Source organism: Paramisgurnus dabryanus, chromosome 12 (genome assembly GCF_030506205.2).
Source record: "Paramisgurnus dabryanus chromosome 12, PD_genome_1.1, whole genome shotgun sequence".
Taxonomy (NCBI): domain Eukaryota; kingdom Metazoa; phylum Chordata; class Actinopteri; order Cypriniformes; family Cobitidae; genus Paramisgurnus; species Paramisgurnus dabryanus.
In genome coordinates, this window is record NC_133348.1 from 5727018 (window position 1) to 5748496 (window position 21479).

The window sequence follows — 21479 nt, forward strand, 5'->3', positions numbered from 1 at the left end:
TATTTACCTCTTATTTAATGTAGGAATATTATTAGGATTTGATTAAACCGACATGTACATTTCAACTGCATTTGTGAGTTATATTAATACAGGGGATAGCATAAATTTTAACTATGTAAGAATATAGCAGTATACACTGACATATGGCAGACAGACACTGTTGGCTTGCCTGTTAGCCCTCAATACTTTAATTCTCATGCATTTCTGTTTCGTGGCACACCACATGCTTTTGTTTATTAATTTCCTTTGATACTTCTGTCAATCCAGTCGACAAACTTCGATACGCGGACGTACACTCCAGGTTTCATGTATTCAGCACAGCCAAGACCCCATGATGTCACACCCTGAAGAACAAAACTGTTCTGGGCGTAGCAGACGAGAGGCCCACCGCTGTCACCCTAAATGAATAGGAACAAAATACTTTGTTATTTTGATTCTGATTTTAATAGTCAAGTGTTTCTTTTCTAATGACTGTACATACTAGATGCATAATACATATGCAAATAATTAATGAAATATTTTCACATATGGAGGAGCGGGCACAACCATTAGGCAACGGCTATAGTTTATTTAAATAATCACAGGCAACACACACATCTTTGGTACAAATGACAAGTCTGTGCATATATTGCAAAGACTTCAGTGCATGTGTCTTTACCTGACAACTGTCTGTTCCACCATCGATGTTTCCTGCACACATCTCGTGTTCTTTTACACGCCCATTCAAAAATGATGGGCGGTTGCAGATTTTATTTTCAATTACTGGGAAGCCTGTTTCTTTAAGGATACCCTCACCACCGGTTCCTAAACAACAACATCATCATTTCATTTGACTTTCCAATTCTAATAGAAGTTATTAAAGTCAGATATTAAATGTGTTCTGCCTTTGTCACACCACAGAAAAATGTATTATTAACCAACAAACCAAAATGCCAAGAATGTTATCAAAAACTTGGAAAAATAGTCAGCACTCTCTGCTCTCAAGTGTTGGGGCGTGTCAGTGCTGAAACCACGCCCACTCACGGAAAGCTGCCATTTTTCTTTAGGCCTGCCTAAAAATCCTTAACTTACACTGCAAAAAAATATTTTCAAGAAAAAAATTCTTAGTATTTTTGTCTTGTTTTCAGTAAAAATATCTAAAAAATTCTTATATTTAGATGCTTTTGATGATTGGCAGATTTTTTTGCTTGTTTTATGCCAAAAATCACTTATTTTTGGTCTAAAAGCTAGATTAATTTTCTTGGGTTGTTTTGCTCATCAAAAGCATCTTAATTTATGAATTTTTTGATATTTTTACTGAAAACAAGACAAAAATACTAAGAATTTTTTTCTTGAACATTTTTTGCAGTGTAGGTTTTATTTTTGTAAAGAAGCCTGTTGTGACCAAAGTGTTAGGTTTTTGTAACCCAGTGAATAATTAAATTTTTCTTTGAATTTGACAGTAGCCTTTTTGTCCCTATAAACATACACACACCGAAACGTACCATGACCCCTAAAACTGTGACGTGCACCGAACCGAGTAATTTGAACCATTACACCCCTAGTAAACAGGGTGTAAAATGTTTTGAGCTCGTCCACTTGTGATCCGAATGACTAAAACGCATCTTAATACAAGGTACAGTATAACTCTGTAATTCAGTACTACATAGTTTACAGTCTTTGTGGTGTGTTTTAGCAATACATTTCTAACATTTATAATGTGTTTTACATTTTTTTCTAGTTTGACTTTACAGGAATTTTAATATCCAAGATCCCTTCATCTTTTCCATGAGAGCAGAAATGGCGACCTCAGCTAAGCAAAAAATGTCAAGGTAAGATTTTGAATATGTGTTCTTAAATATATAAGATAAGTTTATATAAGTCTTTTCCCTTATCCAAATGTATCATATGACTTAAGAAACTCGAATTAGTACAAGTCATTTTTCTTTTTTGGAGCTTGACATTCTGTAGTACATCTATTCTTTGCTTTTTTGTTTTGTGTTTCACAGAAGACAGTTAGTCTTATGTGACTGGAAAAACATAAAAAAGTGAAGAATAAAAGCTGCAGAATAGTAAATACATTCAATAATACATTCAAAAATGACTTGTTGAAGCCACTTACCCTCCGTCTCTCCCCAGCCTGTCACGTAGCATTCTGTACCACTTGGTACAACGTAGTCCTTTTCTGGTAGACAAACAGGTGATACCTTATCATTTATAGCTGCAGGCCTAAAATGAAACACATGCCATTGGAAGTTTGTAAAATAAATAAAATTGTACATATCAATTTCAACATATCAACATGCACAGAACAGATCTGGGATGCCAAATAATACTGTTTTACCAACACATTAAACATTTGACCATTGACTCACCAGTTTACTTTTTTGAATATTTTAATGTGCAATGGCAACACTACTGCATTATTGTTTCAGACATCAAAAATGGACAACAGTGGACTCTCGAACCTGTCTAATTTGAGAAGAGCAATGTCGGTTCCTACTGGTCCCATAACAATCTTAGAAACATCTCGTTCCTGTTTGGAGGGTTCATTGGCTCGTTCTGTATGGACCCCAAGGAAGATCTTGTAGAAGGACGGCCTTGAAGACCTGCGTGACGGGAGGTATACATTGAATAACTTGCTCTTTTCAGACATTTACATTTCATTTCTTATCTTTTCAAACGGTAAAATAATTATAACATAAACCTTCACTTACTTCTCAAGGCAATGGGCTGCAGTCAGGACCCACTGTGCATCTATTAGAGTTCCACCACAGAAGTGAATTTTGCCGGCACTTTGACAGAAAATTATAGTTAATAACTGTTCAAAATCTGCTGGTAAAACATTTTTTAAGACAAGGCATGCTATGTTGCTGTTTACAGTATATTATTTTTGTGTACTTTTTCGAAATTCAGATTTCCTTAAAAGTTAAAATAGTTGGCAAAATACTGGATTAGCTATACTGTAAAAATTCAATGTTGCACTTAAATTAGTAAGTTTAATCAACTTACAATCTATTTACAATTATTATATTGCAAGTTGATTCACAATCTATTCACCTTATTTTTAAACGCAGAAGTAAGTGATGTGACATATTTTCCTTTCTTGTGTGAAACGTTTAATAGCCAGCTGGTAGAAAACAGTGTTGTGGGAGCACACACAAAACATAATTTAAACAGTTATGGTAAATATTTACTACACCTGCCATCTAAAACCCCATGGGGGGATGACATTAAGAAGTTAATACTCGTGTCCCTCGCAATACGACTACCATTAGATTTAGTGGCTCACGGGAAGTCAAAGAAGCTCAAAGATGGCCCACATTTACGTCAAAAATAAGGTGGATAGACCACAGAAATCAATTTACAATTAATTTCAATTTTCTTGACTAGTGAGGAGTTGCAATAAACCATTGAAACACCACGGCACTAATGCTTTTAGCTATAAAATGTGTAATATAGTAATATTAAAAAGCATCAGAATTAACACAATACTGTGTTCTACCTTGCACAATGTGTGATTTCAACATAAGAATTTATAATTTGTCAATTTTATCTCATTTTCTGCTGAAATTCTCATTACCGCAATGTGTCCGGCTGTGTTTGAACATGCGTTATGTTGTAATTTAATCAAAGTAACACAAAAATATTTAGAAAAAAAATAAATGGATGTTTTGCTAGACTACTTTAGATGACAGAAAAAATATTTACTGAATATTCCTGTATAATAATAATGAAGAAAAATTAGGAAAATGATGTGTCCATGCCTGATGTTCTCATCCTCTGCAACACTTTTTGAGAACAGTTTAAGCACACATACAGAATTTTAATAAAGTTTGATTTTAAGTGACCCAGCACATGGACCAGTTACTTCAAGATGGCTACCAGGTAAGATCATTTTTTACAGTTAATTTGAAATATTGTCTTGTCAGAATGCTTACACGACATTTTGATTATCATTACCGCAACAGATGCTTATTAAATGTTAATTTAATTAATAGAAGTATAATACTTTGATTTTAAATGCATGTGCAGAATCTCCAAATGATGTTCTTTCAGGTTTGTCATGTCATTTTGAAAATATGTCAGTGTTGATGTTTTCTGACTGTTGCGGTAATGAGATTTTTTAGGACTAATTTTTTTAATTATGTTACAAAAAGTGTTAAATGATAAGTAAAAGTGTTTAAATTAATGTTCCCATTTACTCCAGACTTTGTTTTTCAATGTCTGGTGGGAAAAAAAGTAAATTTAAGCAATTTTTACATTTTCATGCTTGACATTTTTAAAACCAGGTTTTCGTGAGAATCACCCATAAATAATAAAAACAAGGTTGAATTAGGTTATTTCAATTTTATTTTTATAATTCATAGCAATTCCTCACAGGAAATTGAAATTAATTGCAATTTCAAATTAATTAAACTTAAAAATTTAAGTGCAGCAAGGTATTTTTACAGTGAACATATCCCAAACATCATCCTGTAGACACAGGTAAAAAGTTTGTGTACCTGGTTCGAAGACTGATCTGCCAAGGCCAGGAGTGTGGTTTGGAAACGCATCCTCCAACAATTCGCCCAAAGCAACGTTTAGGTTTAACTGCTGGTTGTCCACATTTCAGACTGTCTGATTGGGCAGGAATATACATCTTACAGTATGTCTCTTACATAGGAAGATATCTGATTTATAAAGGAATAGTTCACCCAAAAATATACATTTTACACAGTTTCACATTGCTCAAACCCACAATGACTTTCTTTGTTTTTCAGAAGCAAACGTAAAAAACGTTTTAAAAAGTATTCTGGGTTTGGAATTGAGTTGTAAAGCCTTTGCTCAAGCTTCAAGAAGATGCAAAAGTATTATAAAACAACAAAAGCTAACTTAAATATAATCCAGTATTTCATGAACATTTTGACTCGTGCCTCTTGTCTTCATGTGAGATCGTATGCAAACAATGCAGTTCACTCCTATAGATGCTTTCAGCAAGCAGGCATTTGTTTGATGCGTGTGCAGCAGGCATGTATTTTGACATGACGTGTGATGCACATTAGGGTAACCCACGGGTCGGGTCGGGGCGAGTAAAGAAATTGTCACTTTATTTTTGGCCAGGTCATAAACAAAATAAAATAAAATGTATGTTGTGTTCAATTCCCTAGCCTATATTAAATATTTGGGAATATATATATCAGATTTTATTAGGTTCTTTGATAAGGTTAAATTACGTAGGCCTACGTTCGGCAACGTAACTTGTGCAACGTAACTTGATATCCCCAAACCTTTGGCCTCATAAAATATTTCATAAAAGTGGGACCCGCGGGTTGGAAAAAACCCTGACCCGCGCATCAGTTATGCACATGGTTCACATGACGCGACAAACACATATTTTTTGACATTCAAGCAAAGCATAAGACTCCGAGCACTGTTCAGGTGCAAAGAACATTTTTTAATTTTTCATCAAATAATATATTACATTTCATACAAGTAAAATAAAGTTTTTTGATGAGGCTTCTGTATTCTCTTAAAACTTGAGAAGAGGCGTTAACAATACACTCTTATTGTATATTTTTCTACGTTTTTAAGTTTTGGTTATGAGCAACAAAGAAGGCATCTGGGGTTTGAACCACATGAGGATAGAATTGCAGTCAAACATTTTCAAGAGAAATATTAAGCACTCTTACCACAGTCTGAGATGAGACAGTAATCCCACTTCTTGTTTCGATCTGTTGTATAGCACCAAGGTCCATTCACATCATTATCTGGGTTTCTGCATTGCTAACATGGTTAACAAGTAAATCTGTTATTTTCTTCGTCTATTATTATATATACAGACCAATAATTCTGCATAAACCTACATTAGACTCAAGGCCCTTGTCTGGATGTGACGCAGGGGTAAAACTGGAATGCTGATGAGGTGTCATAGAGCTCCATGCTTGGCATGTTACTCCCGTTGCAGTTATAGACGTGGGACCCCGGTAATCTGCTCCACTGCCAATCTTACAATCTAGACAAAAAACAAAACACATTTTGACTCTCAACCCCATAGGTGATGCTAGAGTACTGCCAATGCTTGTTTGGTATGTAGTATGTGGTTAAACCTGGTTCTGAAGAACTGGATTGTACGGTTGGAGGAGCTGAAACTACAGATGATTCGACAGGAGACTCAAGAACAGGTGTGCTGGGTTTGCTGTTACAACGTTCAATGTTGCAGTACTCCCACCGAACAGAGGGGTCAGTGGTGTAGCACCATGGGGCTGAATCACCATCTGGGTTCCTGCACAGGTTCCTCCTCAGATCTCTGTAAGAGGGGAGAAACATGACATCTAAAACCAGAGTTACCAATTTGAAGATCACCACATAGTTTGATTCTAAATTTGACTTCTTACGCTTTGGGGAAGCTTTGGGGTGTTTTGGAATGTTTATGAGGTTCCATGGATGCCCAGAACTGGCATTTCTTTCCACTGATGGTCTCTGACATGACACCGCGGTATGAGCTCCCATCACCTTCATAACATTCCTCCCCTTCAGGAATGACCGGGTCTTCTGTGAATCAAATATATACAGTGTTACATATTTCACCACTGGTATATACAGAATAACGGAAAGAAACCCAGCATTGAAATCTGTGTAATGAATTTATAATGTAATGTAATGTTAAGTCATGTAAAACGGACCAGGTCGGGGTTGATCTCCACAAGTGGGCACATTGCAGTATTCCCAGCGGGTCTGAGGGTCTGTGGTGTAACACCAGGGACCTCTCTCATTATCAGGGTTCCTGCAGTAGTTTCCCTCGAGACCTCTGCAATGAAACCATTCTTTCATTTAAAAGTAATAAAAAAATGTCAGATCTTGGGCATTTCAGTCTACGTCCACTATACACACAGCTGGATTTTTGTAAGCCCCATACACGTAGGTCGTGAAATTTGAAGATGTGTTACAGAACTACTTTAGGCTATATGCATTTTTCATTCTAACCTTGCCTGCTTAAAGTGGCTTCGGCTTGCCTCTTTAGTTTGCTGTCAAACGGTTGACCACTGCCGTGCCGTGTTGTGTTAATTGTGCTTAAAGGGACACTCCACTTAAAAAAAATGCTTATTTTACAGCTCCCCTAGAGTTAAACATTTGATTTTTACCGTTTTGGAATCCACGCAGCTGATCTCCAGGTCTGGCGTTACTTTTAGCATAGCTTAGCATAATCAATTGAATCTGATTAGACCATTAGCATCGCGATAAAAAATAACCAAAGAGTTTGGATATTTTTCCTATTTAAAACTTCACTCTTCTGTAGTTACATCGTGTACTAAGACTTACAGAAAATTAAAAGTTTTGATTTTCTAGGCTGATATGGCTAGGAACTATACTCTCATTCTGGTGTTATAATCAAGGACTTTGCCGCCTTAACATGGCTGCAGTAGGTGTAGTGATATTACGGACTGCCTGAAAATAGTCCCCATGGTTACCTTCAATATCAGGAGGCTATTTTTAGGCACTGCATAATATCATTGCGCCTCCTGCAGCCATGTTACAACAGCAAAGTCCTTGATTATTATGCCAGAATGAGAGTATAGTTCCTAGCCATATCGGCTAGAAAATCACACATTTAAATTTTCCGTTGGTCTTAGTACACGATGTAAATACAGAAGAGTAAAGTTTGAAATAGGAAAAATATAAAAACTTTCCGAAGTTCGTTGCATTAACAGGTAGATTCATTACATTATATCAGTTGTTAAACCGCAGAATTAGTAATTTGTAAGTATGTTTATGTATTTCTTCCGGTAATGATTTGCTGTCAGTGTTCTAAAAGTGCTAACAACTTAGCAAGCTAACAAAACCAAAATATCCACATTCTTATTAACGTTACAATGCTTGTCTAATCGATTTAATGTTCCCGATCAGATCTAAGTTAATATAAACACTAAATTTGCTGTTGTTGGCACACTTTGTAGACAAAAAATACAAAAAACACCAATGCCTTCACAAAATAACGACAGAGAACGGAAAGAGAGGCTTTTAGCAGCAGTTCAACATTGCAAACATGGATTCAAAGCTCCATCAAGCCAGCAGGTAAATCATATTGAATATTTAGCAGATTGTCACACTTTAATTCTTATTATATTTCCCATTATAATCACTTGTCTAAGTTGATGCTAGTAATATAACACATAATATTTATAATACTTTATTAAAACCATAATAATAGTACCACCCCCCATAGTGCCATTTTGGTTTGGGCCACTGCCCCATCTAGCATTTTCTAAATGACTGTTCTCATTACAAATATATTCCAAAGAAAAGTGAATGGTTTATAAATAATTTTGGCATTAAGGCAAAAGAAGTTAAATTAAAGCTTTTCAACCTATAAGGCCAGTGGATTTTGTACAGATGTAAATTGTGTGTATAGTATGTACAGTATGAGTGTGAACTTATGAAATGTAGTTTTCACAGAGCTGTGTGTTTCTCTGGTTTTCTTGCTAAACAAACTAATTAATTGGTTTGTTAAGTTAATTTTAACACAATTATCAGCACACTAAGGTTTAAAAAAATTATCTGGCCCGCACTTCATGGCGTTATTTACCATCCGGCCCACAGCCTAAAATGAGTTTGACACCCCTGCTTTAAGGTGTGCATGTCTTAATTCGATTTGTGTTTTCTTCATTTATGACTTTAATCAGATTATGTAAACCAAAAATCCCTGTTTACATGGTAGTTAATATCGAATCATTGTTGTCCATACTGATTGATGCTTACTTGCATGGGTAGTTCTCATGATTTCTGGAATGCTTGTGAGGAGTTTGAGATGCCCAGTTCTGGCAAGTTTTCCCTGATTCAGTCACAGAAACCGTGCCCCTGTATGAGCTGCCTTCTCCAGTAACACAGGTAAGCTCTGGTACAATTGTAGGTGGTTCGGTCGCTTGAATATAAAATAAAAGTGTTAATGAACAAATACTTTGACAATCAACCCAAACCAATATCTCAAAGAGATATGAAGCTTACTGCATCGAGGAATAGGGCAGGCTTCCCAGCGTTTGTTTGGATCGGTGGTAAAGCACCAGGGCTTGGGCTCTCCGTCAGGGTTTCTGCAATAGTTCTCCTCCAAGTACTTCTCAGGAAGTCTTAAAAAAACACACACCACATTTTAAACGTGTACATGTACAAAAGGGACACTACCTAATGCATGCTTTAAAAGACTGTTGTCTCACGCTGAAGGGATGTAACCATGGTTGTGTGGTGTTTGAGAGTCCCAACGTTGGCAGGTGTATCCGCTCTCAGTTTTGGCGATCTTTCCTCTGTAGTTTTCTCCACTGCAGTGTATACATTCCTCTACAAATATTTAAGAGTGTGATTTTTTTACTTAAAATTTAAATTACTAAAGTTACGCACTGCCTGAAAATAGTCCCCTTGGTTTTTTTTTCAATAGCAGGGGACTATTTTCGGGCAGTGTGTAACATCACTACTCCTGCTGCAGCCATGTTACAGCAGGAAAGTGCTTGATTATTACACCAGAATAAGAGTATAGTCCCTAGCCGTATCTGCCTAGAAAATCACAACTTTAAATTTTCCGTTGGTCTTAGTACACGATGTAACTACAGAAGAGTCAAGTTTTAAATAGGAAAAATATTGAAACTCTTTGGTTATTTTTCAGCACTATGCTAATGGTCTAATCAGATTCTATGGATTGTGCTAAGCTATGCTAAAAGTGGTAGCGCCAGACCCGGAGATCGGCTGAATGGATTCCAAAATGGTAAGAATCAAATCTTTAACTCTAGGGGAGCTAGAAAATTAGTATATTTTTTTACAAATTGGAATGTCCCTTTAAAATAAACAGCTGAATGTACCTGTGCAGTCTTGGATATCACAGTTTTCCCATCTTTTATCCAGATCTGTAGTGTAGCACCAGGGACCTCCTAGGTCTCCATCTGGGTTACGACAGAAGTTGAACTCCAGGTCAGCTTTTGGGTGTGTCTTTGGTGTAATGCTGTGAGATACATTATAGAGGGTGATAATTAAATATGTTGTTTTTCCTCAATCAGTTTTTCTGAATGGAAAAAGTCAGATTAGGTTGCATACTTTGGCTTATGAGGGAAAAGTGACTCCCATCGCTGACATAATTTTCCTGTTTTTGTCCTGGTTTTTGTCCCTCTGTAGTCTGTGCCAATTCCACTGACACATTCCACCAAGTAAACTGTGTAAAGAAATACACGCCAGATGCACACATCAGTCCAAAAAACCCATGAATTGTAAAACAGCATATTTTCAAACATTAAAAAAAATAGCAGAACATGAATTATAAATTAAATAATTTAATTCGGCTGTTTTAGCCTAAGAAAGTAGATAGTAGACTAATTTTTAGTAAAATTTTTGTAATTTAACCAGTAGTCACTATAATTTCATATAGATAACCACAGCTGTCTTTCCTAGGTAAATTACACTTCATACATTTACAAAAATGTCACATTTACTAACTATTTTCATATATATCAGTTGATATCCAATATAATACAGAATGTCTGATATATTGAGAGAGAGAGAGAAAGAGAGCAAGGTCATCATGTCCCCTTTATACTGTAATTGTAATTATATACGTACATTAATAGAATACATTAAAACCTTTTTATATGCCATATTGTTATACAGGTAGACTACACAGACAAAAAGGTAAGACGCGTTTAGTAGTTAATTTAATTTCTATTTTACTTATTAATGAAAACATTTGAAAAAATAAAAAACGTAAACACTCATCTGTCACGTCTGTGATTGGCTGTAATGATCAACACTTCAAAAATACACTGCAAAAAATATTTTTGTAGAAAAATATCATAAAAGTCTTAAATTAAGATGCTTTTTCTTGATGAGCAAAACGACCCAAGAAAATAAGTCTAGTTTTTAGACCAAAAATATTAAATTTAAGTGATTTTGTGCATAAAACGAGCAAAAAAAATCTGCCAATGGGGTAAGCAAAAGAATCTTGAAATTTTTTTAAAACACTAAATTCAAGAAAAATTCAAGAAAATTTTGTTTACCCCATTGGCAGATTTTTTTGCTTGTATTATGCACAAAATTACTTACATTTGATATTTTTGGTCTAAAAACGGACTTATTTTTTTGGGTCGTTTTGTTCATCAAGAAAAAGCATCTTAATTTAAGAATTTTTTGATATTTTTCCTGAAAACAAAAATACTAAGAATTTTTTTCTTGAAAACCATTTTTTGGTTTTCAGACTTTCTTACTTAGTATTTTCAGTACAACTATCTAACAGTTCTTAATCTAAATATATTTTAGTGATGAGCAAAATGACCTAAGAAAATAAGTCTAGTTTTTGACAAAAAATATCAAATTTAAGTGAATTTGTGCTTAAACATTTTTCTTAAACACTTAACTCAAGAAAAAATAATGTTTCATAATCCACTGAGAGATTTTTTATTTGTTTGAGGCACATATTCACATAAATTTGATATTTTTTGTCTGAAAACTAGACTTCTTTTCTTAGGGAATTTTGCTTATCAAGAAAATGCATCTTGATTTAAGAATTTTTATTTATTTGTACAAAAAACAAGACACAAATACTAAATAAGATAATCATTTTTTTCCCGTGTATACCTTGTATCATTGTTTGTATGGCTCTCTTGCATCTGCAAGTGACTTGTTATAGGTCGCACCTTCAGAGTTAAGTATTAAAGCACAAACAGGAGTGTTTTCCTACATGCAAACTTACAAAAAATGCACAGCCGGCCAGACGCATCAGTCAGCACATTCAAATGTGTGAGTTTGTGTACGCGGGCAGACTTGTAGCTAGTGTCCGCGATCGAGCACAATGATGGCACCAGCGCTCACCTGTTGCATCTGGATTTGTATTAATAATTCATTGCATCCAGAATGAAGTACGCAATTAACTCTTTCCCCGCCATTGATGAGTTAATTCGTCAATTAAAAGAAATCGCTTCCCTGCCAATGACGAGTTTTTACGGCAATCCATATTTCCGCTATTATTCCCTAGGTGGCGCTCTCAGCCAACAGAAAAAACTCCCTGTATGTTTTGATCATCGCTCTAAATCTGATCTCTATCAAAAGTCTTGCATAAAAATGCAATTATCTCAGCTTTTTGCTCAAAATTTTGTATTTTTGAAGAAACCAATCCATATTTCAGAGGATTAAATGTTTTTTTTTTTTTTTTTTGAAAGCAGATGGTCTGTTCTTTCATTTGATATATTGTATGTTTTTATATATAAATTTAAAGAAGAACATTTTCTGGAAGGCATAAAACTTTTGTAAAAATCATAAAAAATGCTGGTGCTTTTTTAAAGTGAAAAACTGGTCATATTTTGCCTATAAAACTAAGTAACCAATAAAAAATGCTTTAATGTTTTTGAGGTTGCATGCAAAATCCTCTTAGCCCAAAAATCCAAGGGGGCCTCCACAATTTGAATGGTTATGATGCCTCTGAGAGAGACACACATAAAATAAAATAAAATACATTTTTTTTTTTAATCTTACACAGTACTTGCAACAGAAACCATCATTGGACGATGGATTTTTAGATAGTCCTCTTTACTTTGTTTACTGACATGGGCCAAACTACACTTTGATAAATCTGGGAAGATTATATATTAACCTAGCATGTCCATATTGTATCACTATAATGTACTTTAAGTTAATTTAGACAAAAGTAGTGCATATGGAAACTTGGAATACTAAAAAGTCCTAAATTGAAATTGGGCTATGAGGTCTTACCCTTTTTCTCGTATAGTGCAGTGGTCATTCTCCGCAGTATTGGGTCAGTCTTAGAATTTGCAGGTATTGTTATACAGTCCTGATCCTTTTCAATATAGTAAAAGGACCTGCAATACAAATGCAGTATATAGTGTGTGCAATATCAGATTAATCTCAAACCAATCCAGAGTGGTTCACTTAGAAAAGAACCAAAATTCACATGTATATATTCAGATGTGTTGTAGATTTGGTGTCAACTGCACCTGCATGTAAAGGAAGTCTCTTTATCACACTTGATGGCACATTCTTCCACTGTTTTTACAGTGTACCGTGATTTGGTCACTTTTACTATCCAAGCGCCGTCGGTTTTAATATATGAATCAAGAACATCTGTAGGATGTAAAAATTATGGCAAATCATGTTAAACATAGTAAATGTTATTTCTTCCAACATACTTCATTCATAAAATATCTTGTCAGCCTGAAACTATTCACTTGGCATCATTTTTAAATTATATGTCAAGGTGACACAGTACAGAAAACAACAATAATTTATACTGTATACTCTTAAAACAAACAGTGCTAAAGTGGTTCACTGGCTCGTAATCTTAGGGGAGCCATTTTAAGTGCCATGTAGCACCTGTGTAGAACCATATTGTGCTATGTAGAACCATAAGTTGTAAGGTTCTTCATAGGTGCTATATAGCACTAAAAATGGTTCCCATATGATTACAAGCTTTAAGTGCTATTTAGCACGTTTTTTTTATTTGCCGATTTAGGTTAACTACAATGAACAAGACAGAACTGTCCTAAATAAGAACCCATTTATTGTAACTTAAAGAGACATTTCTCAAATACAAACACAGTATTGAGTATAATAAGATATATAGGAAGAACAAATACAATTTTCAAGCCATTTTGTTACCTGTGCTTTCAGTGTGGCCCCTTGGGACACCTGGAGGAAACAGAATTTATCACATTGGACATCAGACATAGTTTGATTAGATCAAAATCATTTAAAAGGTAAACGAAATGGACCAATTATTAAATGATGTTGAGGAATGATAGTTCATTGACTTACCTGAGAAAAGGAAAAGACAAAATAAAAGACCTGCTTTTTGAAACTCCATGTTGGAGCTTTCACAAGCAAACTGAGCACTGAGATTCTGAATCTTTTAAACAGGACAACAAACATCACTGTGTAGTCAGTCATCTATCAATCATTATCCTAACAAGGACTTGGATCAGGTCATATTAGGTTTGCCAATCAATGTGTTCAGAACCCGCCATTAATGTTTCGGATCTCACAATTTACCCGAATGATTATCAAATAAATCTCATTTGAAGTTCTTTACATTAAGTTGTTTTATTGTTGTAAAAAATAGCCTTGAATAGGAAATTGTAAAAGAGGGTATAAAGGTCTTTTTTATTTTTATTTTAAAAGCAATTTATTACCAAGCAATTTTGGTACACTGTAAATTAAGCAAACATAGCAAATAGAAACAGTATTTGGAAAAAGAAATTAAATGCATTGATATGTCCTGTCCTAATAAAACGAAAATTCCCATCAATGTCTTAAATCAACAAGTTAATTATCAACCAAGAGGCCAACTCAATACACAAAAAACAACCCAATTTTGCAACTGTGAACAAATTCCATGTTCTTTTGAAGCCAAAAGAAACCACAGTGTGATTGCTTCATGATTTAAACTGCCAGGAAAATACGCCACTGTTACGGCTATTAAAACAAGAAGGTATGCCAACGCTATCTAAATATATGATCACAATTAAAAAAGGTTGATTATTCTTATTTGCTATTCTTATTTGGATATTTTCAGTGTTCAAATGGGGGGTCTGGACCTCCTATAAACATTGAGGGTCCCCTGGTTTTTATTTCAATTAAAATACTACATGAATTTCAAATTCCCTTGCTGTGCGGCCAAACAGCAATACTGTCTATTATTTGACCCAATTTTGCAATAAACTAATTCCAAAATTTTTTGTCTAAAATAAATGTCCACTCTGAAGTGTGCCTTATGCTGTTTTATGGAGGAATTGATAGATGATCTTACTGGATCTATCTGCAGCTTTTGACACGTTCAATCAAAGTGTCCTCCTGTCGACTCTCATGTCTATGTGTGTCACTGACACAGCGCTTCTATGGTTCAAGTCGTACCTCTCAGATAGGTCATTTCGGGTATCCTGGAGAGGTGACGTCTTCGAACCCCAACGTCTTGATACCGGGGTGCCTCAAGGCTCTGTGCTTGGACCGCTGCTCTTTTCAATATACATGACATCCCTGGGCTCTGTCATTCGAAAACATGGCTTTTCCTACCACTGCTATGCAGACGACACTCAACTCCAATTGTCATTCCACCCTGATGATCCCACGGTTTCTGTCCGCATCTCGGCATGCCTGAGGGACATCTCACTCTGGATGAAGGATCACCATCTCCAGCTTAACCTTGTGAAGACAGAACTGCTTGTCATATCATCTGAACCAAAGATTCAGCACAACTTTTCCATTCAGCTAGGTTCCTCGACCATCACGCCTTCCAAGATGGCCAAAAACCTGGGAGTGGTCATTGATGATCGGTTTAGCTTCACGGAGCATGTTGCCAGCACCGCTCGCTCATGTAGATTCATCCTTTACAATATTAGGAAAATTAGACCTTTCCTAGATGAGCATGCTACGCAGGTCCTGGTCCAAGGTCTTGTCCTGTCCAGGCTGGACTACTGCAATGCGCTACTAGCAGGACTTCCAGCCTGCACGACCAAACCCCTACAGATGATTCAAAATGCAGCGGGAAGAGTGGTCTTCAATGAGCCAAAGGGCGCATGTCACTCCTCTCTTTGTCAAGTTACACTGGCTTCCTATAGCAGCTCGCATCAAATTTAAGGCTCTGCTCCTGGCCTTTAACCTGATAAGGAACACTGTGCCGTACATGGCACACCCCCTCCCTTGCACGTGAGGCTGCATTCCGTCATTGTAACTTTGAAGCATTAAATCTTCAAAATATACGGTCATGCGGCACATCGTTGTAAAGCTTAGACTTTCGGGATTCCATTAAGCGCACACAGAAAGCATAATATGATTTTTAGCAGTCATAAAACTGTAATCTAGTTGTTAGTTACCTGAACCGGGCGGCGCCGATTTAGGATATTTACTTACCTTCAAAATCTTTCCTTTATCCGCTTCGGTGAAATTGTCCAAAACAATTTGTTCATAAATCCCCAAAAGTCCAAGGAAATGGAATATCCAAGCCTTTTAATCCAAAACGATTTGTTCATCTCACAATCTTGAAGTTTCTGACCGAATTACGATATAAATAGTGTATACAATAAGTTCACTAACAGACATTCGTTCGAATCTCACTTTTCATTCATGATTTATAATGAATATATTCGGATGTCATGTTTATTGTGCAACGTCTGAGGAACAAATGCGCCCCCTTGTGGAATTTCAGCCGTTCCATAAGAGGCTACAACCACCACTGGGTCAGCACCCCCTTACCTTCGCTTGCTTATAGAGCCTTATGTACCCTCTCGATCACTGCGCTCTGCCACCGAGCGACGGCTTGTGGTACCATCTCAAAAAGGGAAGAAAACACTAACGCGTACCTTCTCAGGAACTGTTCCACAACTGTGGAATGATCTGCCGGTCGTGACATGATCTGCTGACACTGTAGCTGTCTTTAAGACTCGGCTAAATACCCATCTCTTCCGCCATTACCTCACTTCCTAATTACAGATTTACTATCTTTCTTTAGTTACCCTTCTCTTTATCTCTTTCTCAATTTACCTTCCTCTTTATCTTTATAAAAAAATTACTAACATACCCTTGGCTATGTATATTGTGTTGGACTTGATGAGACTATTTTAAGTGCACTTACGTATTGCTGTTCTTGTGTTGCCATAATTGCTTCTATCGTTTACCTCACTTGTAAGTCGCTTTGGACAAAAGCGTCTGCTAAATGACTAAATGTAAATGTAAATGTGATGTTTGATTTAGGAAGGGATTAGGGTCTTTAAAAAATTATTCTCAAACTTTCATTTCACACTAATTTGAGGGGTAAAAATGGTTAGGGTTTGAGTTAAGGTTAATTGGGGGTTTCTTTGATTAAACGTCGATCCAGGACCAACAAAATTTATCCAGATTAACATCTTACCCTACTTTGTGAAATCACGGTGACCCTTCAGTATAATAATGGGTATAATTTGACACTTTGACATAATTTGAACACTGGATATATTATACAGGTTCTGGCAGATTTGTGTCTCTGTGTTGTCAGATTTTACTGATCTTATACACATAAGTAAGAACTGTAGCAGTATAGACAAACAGTAGACAAATTAATTTCTTAATGTTTTTTGTTCTTAAACATTAGTTAAATTTCATATAAGAGACTGTCCTCCAAAAAATAACGACCTTATATGTCGTTTGTACTAGCACCTTATTACAGCGTAAAGTGACGTATTAAGAGATTAGTGTCCTCTAACGGCAGAAGCTTATACAACCTGTTTGTTACGTTTTACGTTTTTTGCCTTATACATCAGATTAGACACATTTAATTTTATGAATTGTAAATGTAGAAACGGTTTCATAAACATTTATGGTTTTAAAGATGTTTTGGAGCATCTAACCCCACCCTTACTCTTACCCTAAACCCAACCACTTCTCAACCTTAAAATACAACACGCAAGTACAGTCACAGGTATTTATTGCATAAAACAGTATAAAAGTATTAAAAAACATTCCTGTTGCAAACCTTGCGAAATGAAGCCATACGATGACTTTATATGAAGAACTATGTGATCAAAATGCACAGTCAGATCTCATTCAAACATAAACCAGCATGACGTAGTCGGTCACAAGAGCCAATAGCGCTTCACATTCTTAGCTGACATAATGATGCGATTGGTCGTGAAACACACGAGAGCCAATGCCTTTTCACAATCATAGATCGTATCATATCTTCTTCTGACGGCAGTTTTTGAATCAGTGTACGTCCGGATCTGATATTTACACATTTAAACAACACATAAACCGGTGGCGCTGCTCTGTGGCTGCCCCGTGGCGTCTCTCGCTCTACCGTTGGCGTTTTCACTTTGGCAATCTTTGGTTTTTAATTAATTAAGTAAGCTTGGGGTTTCTAACGAATGTGGATGCTTTTTTTTCTGGAGATAATTAATCATGGATTTCGCAACATGGAGTGGGATCGGACTGTTGTTGACATTTCTTAATATTTATCTTTCCTGCGGATTGAACTTGGACTACATCGCGGGTGGCATTGCCACAAATGAAATCCGATATGATCGGGAGTTTTTATTATTGCTTCGCAACTCTGTTTTAGTGGAGCGCTCTACAGCAGTTGATAAGATTCCGAACTCCATTAAAATAAACGAGAAGGGAGTTAAAGAGCATACCAAGCGCAAACGCGGATGCAGAGCAGGCCTCCGTCGCCGACTGAAGCGGCTGAAAGAGAAAAATAAACTTTGCTTGCCTACTACCCTTCTAATTAACGCACAGTCCTTACGGGCAAAAATGGATGAACTATCAGCAAATATGCGCTACCTACACGAGTACCGGAATTCCAGTGTTTTGGCAATCACCGAGACGTGGCTGGACAGCAACGTTGCTAACAACGAGGTGGAACCTGTCGGTTTTTCATCGTTTAGGACCGATAGAGATCCTGACATCACCGGGAAGACTCGAGGAGGTGGGGTATGTGTTCTTGTTCGAGATGACTGGTGTCGAGCGGTCAAGGTTAGAGAAAGCCTGTGTACTGCTGACATTGAATTGTTATGTGTTTCTCTCCGGCCGTTCTATTTACCAAGGGAGTTTCCCCAAATTTTCATTACTGTGGTATATATTCATCCTAAAGCAAATGTTAAGAACGCCCAAGAGATTATTTACAATTTATCTCAGAGACTTGAGACAATTTCCCCAGATGCACCCAAGTTTATTATGGGCGATTTTAATCACTGTAATGCTAAGAAGAGCTTGAGCACATATTACCAATATGTTGACTCTCCCACAAGGAAGGAAAAGACTCTAGACATGTGTTATGGAACTGTTAAAAATGCCTATATTTCAACAGTTCTCCCTCCATTGGGAGCGTCTGATCACAGTGTGGTTTATCTTCGGCCTGTCTACCTGAGATTACTTAAAAGAGAAAAGCCTCAAGAAAAGTCTGTCAAAGTATGGGACAATGACAGTATAATGACTTTGCAGGGGTGCTTTGAATGTACCCAGTGGGAGATTTTCAGTACAGATGACATCAATGAACAAGTTGAAACAGTTACTGACTATGTGAATTTTTGCATAGACTCTGTTATTCCCACAAAGTCATTTAAGGTATACCCAAATGACAAACCCTGGGTATCAAAAAATCTGAAGACCCTTATAAATGAGAAAAGGAAAGCACACAGAAACCAGGATGTGGCTGGCCTTAGAGATACCCAGAGGCAAATTAAAAGACAAATACAAATAGATAAATACACATATAAACAAAAACTAGAGGAATCTTTGATACAAGGTAATCCACGATACGCTTGGCAGGGGATTAAAAATATGACAAATATATCTCACAGGGGAAGATGTAAACAATTCCCTGTGCTTCAAGGATATGAGGAGCTGGAGATGGCAAATCAGCTCAACTCATATTATTGTCGTTTTGACAGCAGAGTTAGTGATGAAATTCCAGAGTGTTCAGTACCACCTGATGCTAATTCTTCTGTAGGTTTCCACATTACTGAAATGGAGGTTAGTCAAATCTTTAGAAAATGTAATCCCCGAAAAAGTCCAGGCCCAGATAAGATATGTGGAAATGTCTTGAAACATTGTGCATTTCAGCTTGCGCCAGTTTTTACAGAAATTTTTAGAGTATCCTTTAATTGTGGTATCGTCCCTGTTTTATGGAAAACATCTACAATAATCCCAGTGGCAAAAGTCCCTAAGCCCTCGGAATTAAATGACTATCGTCCTATAGCACTCACATCACTTGTGATGAAGAGTTTTGAGCATTTAGTAAAGAAATACATTGTATCTGTAACTCAACATCTCATAGACCCTCTGCAGTTTGCATATCAAGCCTCTAGAGGGGTTGAGGACGCAATTACAACTGTACTGCATCTGTTGCATTCTCACTTAGAGAAACCAAAAACACATGCAAAAATTTTGTTTGTGGATTTCTCTTCTGCTTTTAATTGCATTTTACCAAATATACTAGCCGCTACTCTGACTAAAGAATTCTTAATAGATAGTAGGACGCTTGCTTGGGTGACAAACTTTCTTAGCTCCAGAATTCAGCAGGTTAAAATAGGAGGGTCTATCTCTGACAGATTGACTACGTCAGTAGGAGCTCCCCAGGGATGCGTTTTATCTCCCTTATTATTTATTTTATATACAAACTCTTGTGTGAGTTCTTTTAAAAACAGACACATTGTAAAGTATGCAGATGACACCGCTTTAGTGAGTCTTTTAAATGATGGGGAGGATGAACATGGGCCTGTTCTTGACTTCTTTATAAACTGGTGTGAAAATTCAAATCTCTTTCTAAATATTTTAAAAACCAAGGAAATGGTTATCGATTTTAGAGAGAAACAGTTAACTGAAATTCATCCTACACTAATTAATGGGGAGCAGATAGAGTTAGTAACAAATTATAAATACCTTGGTGTAATGCTTGACAGTAAATTAAAGTGGGATGCATGGTCAGACTGTGTAAGTAAAAAGCTACAACAGAGAATGTACTTCTTAAAGAAATTATTGATTTTTAATGTCAATAATAGAATACTGTTGATGTTTTATGAAGCTTTTATTGAAAGTATTGTGTCATTCTGTGTTATCTGCTGGTATGGTAACGCCTCTGAGGCCCAGAAAAGATTATTGGGGAAGGTGGTAGTAACTGCAAGTAAACTATTAGGAATAAAGTTAGAGAGTATAGATAGTATATATAAAGGAAGAGTGTTAAATAAGGCAATTGTCATTGTGAATGATAAGAGGCACCCTCTATCCGATTCTTTTAAACTGCTACCATCAGGTCGACGATATTGTGTTCCCAAATGCTCAAAAAACAGGTTTAAATTCTCTTTTATACCCCAAGCAATTAAGTTTTTAAATTCCTCTCCTCCTAGTGGAAGTTGATAAATAGTCCCTAGACTACATGCTATAATTAGGTTTTTACTATTTATTATTATTATTTTTTTTTTTTTTTTTTTTATATATGTGTATGTGTGCGTATACATGTATATCTGTACATACGTATGCCAATGTGAAAATCGACAAATGTCTGAGTGAGTGTTTCGCTGCAACCCAAATTTCCCTACGGGGATAAATAAATACTGAACTGAACTGAACTGAACTTTACAGCGGATTGTCATCACTTTTGCATCTTTTTTTCAAATAAATTGATCGTTTGACCTCGGTTCACTTGGAATATTTTAAGTTCATTTTTTAAAAGTTGTGACTATTTTGTATGTTGTTTTTATGTCATATAATAAATAAATGGGTAAGTTGCCCTAAATAAAGTTATTTGCCCTAAATGCCTGAATATTGTAATGTGTAATAAAATACGATTAATCCTGGCGGTATAAATTGAAAATCTTATCCTAGTACATGTCATCATAACAAAATGACCCCCCAAAATATAATTTTATACCCTAATATATTAAGTTTCACCTGCTGACGAATTATATTCTGTTGTAAAGAACAAAGGTTTACATTACTAAATGAATATTAAATGTATTTAGTTTACTGAGTCATGCTATGACTCGCTCAGTTGACCATGTCATTCTCTA

General features: G+C 36.1%; 1 protein-coding gene across 1 annotated transcript; it reads right to left on the bottom strand.

The window, feature by feature from the left end:
• plg (plasminogen) lies at positions 1-13888 on the bottom strand. Its single transcript, XM_065256267.1, has 20 exons — positions 13759-13888; positions 13603-13632; positions 12942-13068; positions 12700-12806; positions 10039-10153; positions 9807-9946; positions 9171-9291; positions 8965-9083; positions 8719-8881; positions 6645-6769; positions 6357-6513; positions 6069-6268; positions 5826-5974; positions 5652-5745; positions 4485-4599; positions 2697-2774; positions 2448-2588; positions 2102-2208; positions 659-804; positions 1-398 (listed from the first exon to the last, which is right to left on the bottom strand). The coding sequence occupies exons 1-20, from the start codon at positions 13805-13807 to the stop codon at positions 237-239; spliced, it is 2445 nt and encodes an 814-aa protein (XP_065112339.1). The 5' UTR covers positions 13808-13888; the 3' UTR covers positions 1-236.
• Positions 13889-21479: the final 7591 nt, after the last annotated feature.